The sequence below is a fragment of the Nanorana parkeri genome, unplaced genomic scaffold, assembly GCF_000935625.1.
Source record: "Nanorana parkeri isolate BGI_ZX_2015 unplaced genomic scaffold, ASM93562v1 scaffold295, whole genome shotgun sequence".
In the NCBI taxonomy this organism is placed as follows: Eukaryota; Metazoa; Chordata; class Amphibia; order Anura; family Dicroglossidae; genus Nanorana; species Nanorana parkeri.
The window spans coordinates 1,244,254-1,249,048 of record NW_017306563.1 but is presented as its reverse complement, the minus strand read 5'-3'; the positions used below and the strand labels follow the sequence as shown (position 1 = coordinate 1,249,048).

The 4,795-nt window shown below is 48.2% G+C and overlaps 1 protein-coding gene across 1 annotated transcript in view; it reads left to right on the top strand.

Moving 5' to 3' along the window:
• Positions 1-1,952: 1,952 nt before the first annotated feature.
• The window catches only part of RPRD1B (regulation of nuclear pre-mRNA domain containing 1B), a 74,055-nt gene continuing 71,212 nt past the window's right edge, over positions 1,953-4,795 (top strand). The window contains exon 1 of the mRNA XM_018557671.1: positions 1,953-2,195. Within this exon, the coding sequence (XP_018413173.1) occupies positions 2,045-2,195 (151 nt within the window). The 5' untranslated portion in view covers positions 1,953-2,044. The remainder of the gene's footprint in view (positions 2,196-4,795) is intronic.

Genomic DNA, 4,795 nt, shown 5'->3' with positions numbered 1-4,795 from the left:
AAATAACCGACAGGCTTTAACCCTTCACTTCTCTATCCAAAACGAAAAAAAAGTTTTTGGATACACTTTGGAGTCTGTGTGTCTTCACACAAGATTCACCCAGCTTTCACATATACCTTTTCTAACAGGACTTAGACAAATGTGTGAATCATATATGAAAACACATAAATTAACTCTTTTAAAGCAAGCCATAAACTGTACAATCTCCTTTAGATCCAGCATCAACTATGAAAGGCAAGGGACTGCCTGATTGGATACAAATTGAATGTGTTGTTTAGGTATGTCTTTATATTACAAGGTTTGGTAAATCTAAAGCAGATTGTACAGAGACTGTACAATCTAGATGTATTGTGTATGGTCAGCTTTAAGGTTACCATACATTAAACCAGGGTTGAGCATTTCCAGCCATCCTTTAAAAGAAAACTATGGTGTAAGTGTTTTTTCCCCATAGTTCTCTTTAGGGTCACGGGAGGACATACTGTATACTAACCTCCTCCTGTCACCCAAAGTTTATAATAAAAAGCAGGCTATTGCCCGCGATATACTGAGAGCGCCACAGCCGGGACGGATCCCGACAATACTGTCGAGATACACCCCGCTGCTTGACAGCTGGCTCTGCCTATCTAGAGGCGGAACCAGTTGTGCCTGCCCCCTTCCCGTTCATTCCTCCACTCAGCGCTCGAGGATCGGAGTGGGGAGGAATCCCTGCGGGGAGCGGTGACTGAAAATCACCGCTCACTGCAAGGAGACGATCGGCAGCATGTTTCTGCTCACTTCCCGATCGATAGAGCCGACCTGTGATAACATCTTTGTCACAGGTCGGCTCTAACTATGAGGATGAGTGGAAATCACTCACCTCATAATTCTCCTTTAAATGCAAATCCCATCATGCATCTGCTTCTGGGAGTCATGCCTGTAATTGTCAGTCTTGCAATGCCTCATGGGACTTGTAGTTCCACAGCAGCTGGAGGGCCAGAGTTGCCCACCCTTGCATTAAATTATCTGATTATACAATCGCCTTTAGATCTGCCATCAGCTATGCAATGCAAGGGCCTGCCCAATTTCCTACAATGAATGAACTGTTTAATTTTGTTCTCATCTTAAGGTGCCCATACACTGCTCGATTCTCGTACGAGAATCACGGAAATCCCGCGATCGTACGAGAATCGAACAGTGTGAACGAAGACGTGCGACTGTTTCTACTGTATGGTCGCACATCTTTTGTCTAAGGCGCATGTTAGAAAACCAGTCGAGAATCGTACGATTTTCGGCTGGTTTGAATGGTGCTCGGGAGACAAATGCCGAACGGGCCGGTGTGCGCATGCGCACACTGCCCGTTCAGCATTGCGGTCATCGGAAGCCATGATTGCGATGATCGAGAGTGCGATCTGCCTGTCCAAGATGGGCAGATCGTACGTTTTTTTAATCACTTTACAACCATCCCAAGACTAAGGTCTTGCGATGGTTGTACGGTGTATGGCCACCTTTAGTTTTGGTGACTCTAAAGGAGCTTTAGGATGTATGGCCAACTTTAGTGATGTCTGCTGTCAGGTGAACATATTGCCAACCTGAACAGATTTGCTTGAATTGATTTAAGATCAATTAAGAAACTTAAGTATCACTTCAACTCTACATTCTTCCAATGGCCAACCTGCTATGACTCTACAAGTGCCATGGCACTGTGTGTCCCAGCATGCCCTGCAACCTACTCTTTGATATGAATGCAGCTACACACATAATCCCTATATCGTTATTATACACCTCTGTACTTCATACTAACGAGCTGCTTTCACAGAGTCCCTCAGTCGCCCTGACACTTACCACACAAGGTCCCCCTACACTCACCTTAGCCCATAGTGCAGGAGATAGGGCGCTTTCACATGGCGGAAGTGACGCCATCAAGCAGCCGCCACCGCGCGCGGCCTAATGGTCAGTCGCTAAGGCAACGCGTCTCCCCGTCTTCGCCGTGGGTCACGTGACGTGTTGCAGAGTTGAGAGGTCAAGCGGCCATCTTGTGCCGGGCCCGGGGCCCTCACGGAGAGACATGGCGTCGTTTTCGGAGTCGGCCCTGGAGAAGAAGCTGTCGGAGCTGAGCAATTCGCAGCAGAGCGTGCAGACCCTGTCCCTGTGGCTGATCCATCACCGGAAACACGCGGCCGCCATCGTTACTGTGTGGCAGCGGGAGCTCCAGAGAGGTAAGACACCAACACACGGCGTGGCTGTGTGAGGAGGGCTGTGAGGGCATAATGAAAGTGCATTTTTTTGGGATAGGGAGGGGGAAGGGTTGGACCTGCTGTCAGGTTTGTATTTCTGTGTCCCCATGTGGTAGATTTTCCCCTCTGTTTGTACTGGTGACTACTCTCAATGAGAAAGTGAGGAGAAATCCAAAAATGTTAAGGTTGTCATCACAGCAAGAGGTGAGGGGAATCATCCAACGGGGAAAACTGCCTAAGAGGGGATTTTCCCTCACTTTGGGAGATTTTCTTGAACTTCCTGGTGAGTCTTTGGCACATGTGGTAAAGAGGAATTCCCCCAGTGGTAGACAGGCAGCAAATAATAACCTGCAAAAACTTTCATACAAAAAATATTCCTTGAAAGGACCAAAATCCACTTTCTGTGCACCAAATGCTTTTTCTAACACTGACATTACCTTGTATCACTGTGCTGTGGGAGGGACTCAACAGGCTCCACCCACTACAGGCTGCCTGCAGAAAATTACAGGAGGGGGTGGAGACGAGACCAGTCACCCAGTAAAAGGAGAGAGCAGCAGTGACCGGTCTTTATTACTGGAAGAGGCGGAGACCAGACCAGTCACCCTGTACAAGGAGAGAGAGCAGTGACTGGTCTTTATTACAGGAGGGGGCGGAGACCAGACCAGTCACCCTGCACAAGGAGAGAGAGCAGTGACCAGCCCTTATTACAGGAGGGGGTGGAGACCAGACCAGTCACCCTGCACAAGGAGAGAGAGAGAGCAGTGACCGGCCTTTATTACAGGAGGGTGTGGAGACCAGACCAGTCACCCTGCACACGGAGAGAGAGCAGTGACCAGCCTTTATTACAGGAGAGGGGCAGAGACAAGACCAGTCACACTGCACACGGAGAGAGAGCAGTGACCGGTCTTTACTCCGCCCCCTCCTGTAATAAAGACCAGTCACCCTGCACAAGGAGAGAGAGCAGTGACCGGTCTTTATTACTCCAGGGTGCAGAGACCAGACCAGTCACCCTGCACAAGGAGAGAGCAGCAGTGACCGGTCTTTATTACAGGAGGGGGGCAGAGACCAGACCAGTCACCCTGCACAAGGAGAGAGAGAGAGCGCGCAGTGACCGGTCTTTATTACTGGAGGGGGCAGAGACCAGACCAGTCCCCCTGCACAAGGAGAGAGAGAGAGCAGTGACTGGTCTTTATTACAGGAGGGGGCAGAGACCAGACCAGTCACCCTGCACACGGAGAGAGAGCAGTGACCGGTCTTTATTACAGGAAGGGGCAGAGACAAGACCAGTCACCCTGCACACGGAGAGAGAGCAGTGACCGGTCTTTATTACAGGAGGGGGGCAGAGACCAGACCAGTCACCCTGCACAAGGAGAGAGAGTAGCAGCGACCGGTCTTTATTACAGGAAGCTCCAAGTCTCACACTGGATCTCACTGCACAGATCTGGAAGAAATACACAACGCTCACTGAGATGAAGATAAGAATACACACGGCTCTTGTATGAGGACAATATTTGCTTATTGCTTACTAAAATAATAAAACAAATGTTGTGGCCATGCTTGCATTCTAAAGTATCATCTAGTTCCTAAATGGAACAAAATAATACTTTTCTTGGCAAGACAAAGAGGAGAATTTATCAAAACTGCCACCGACAGAATCTGGAGCAGTTGTGCATGGCAACCAATCAGCTTCTCTCTTCAGTTTGATCAGTTAAGCTTTGAAAATGAAAGAGAGAAGCTGATTGGTTGCCATGCGCAGCTGCTCCAGATTCCGTCTGCTCCAGATTTGATGAATTCCCTTCAAATAATGTAATATAGAGAAGATGATACCCCGGCGCTGGCAGTATAAAGACCGGTCGCTGCTCTCTCTCTCCTTGTGCAGGGTGACAGGTCTTGTATATCTAAACTCAGAAGCCAAAATATAATATATTGAGGGGAATTTATCAAAACTGGAGCAGCTGTGCACGGCAACCAATCAGCTTCTTTTTCATTTTCAAATCCCAACTGAACAAACTGAAGAGAGAAGCTGGTTGGTTGCCATGGGCAACTGCTCTAGATTTTGTCTGCTGCAGTTTTGATAAATTCCTCCCATTGTGTTTTATATATACGGTATAATCGAGTCATTAGATGTGGTGATTGCATTAGCTTTTTACCTAGAATTCCTGCCAGTAATTCTCTTTCTTGTCCCAGGGTGACAACGCTCACTCACTGTCCTGCGTCTATGGAAATCGCTCAGAGTCTGAAGAACAAGTGTCAGACCAAAGTTATGAAAGGGTCCACCAAAAAAAAACAGCCAACACGTTTCAGCGACCTCCCCCTTCCTCAGGGCTTGAGATCATGCAATACATTTAAAGCAGAACTCTGGGGAAATGTTTTATTAACCCTTGCAGTGGGGTTCCCCCCCCCCTCCAGCACTGCAAGGGTTAAGTGCTAATTTTGACCTAGGGAGGGAAATAAAGTTATACTCACCTGGACCTGAGAGCTGGCCGGCTGTGACAGCGTTACCTGAATCCTGTCTATTCCTCCGCTGCAGCGATGGAATGTCCCTCAGTGTCCTCATGTCCTATACACTGTGTATAGAATGT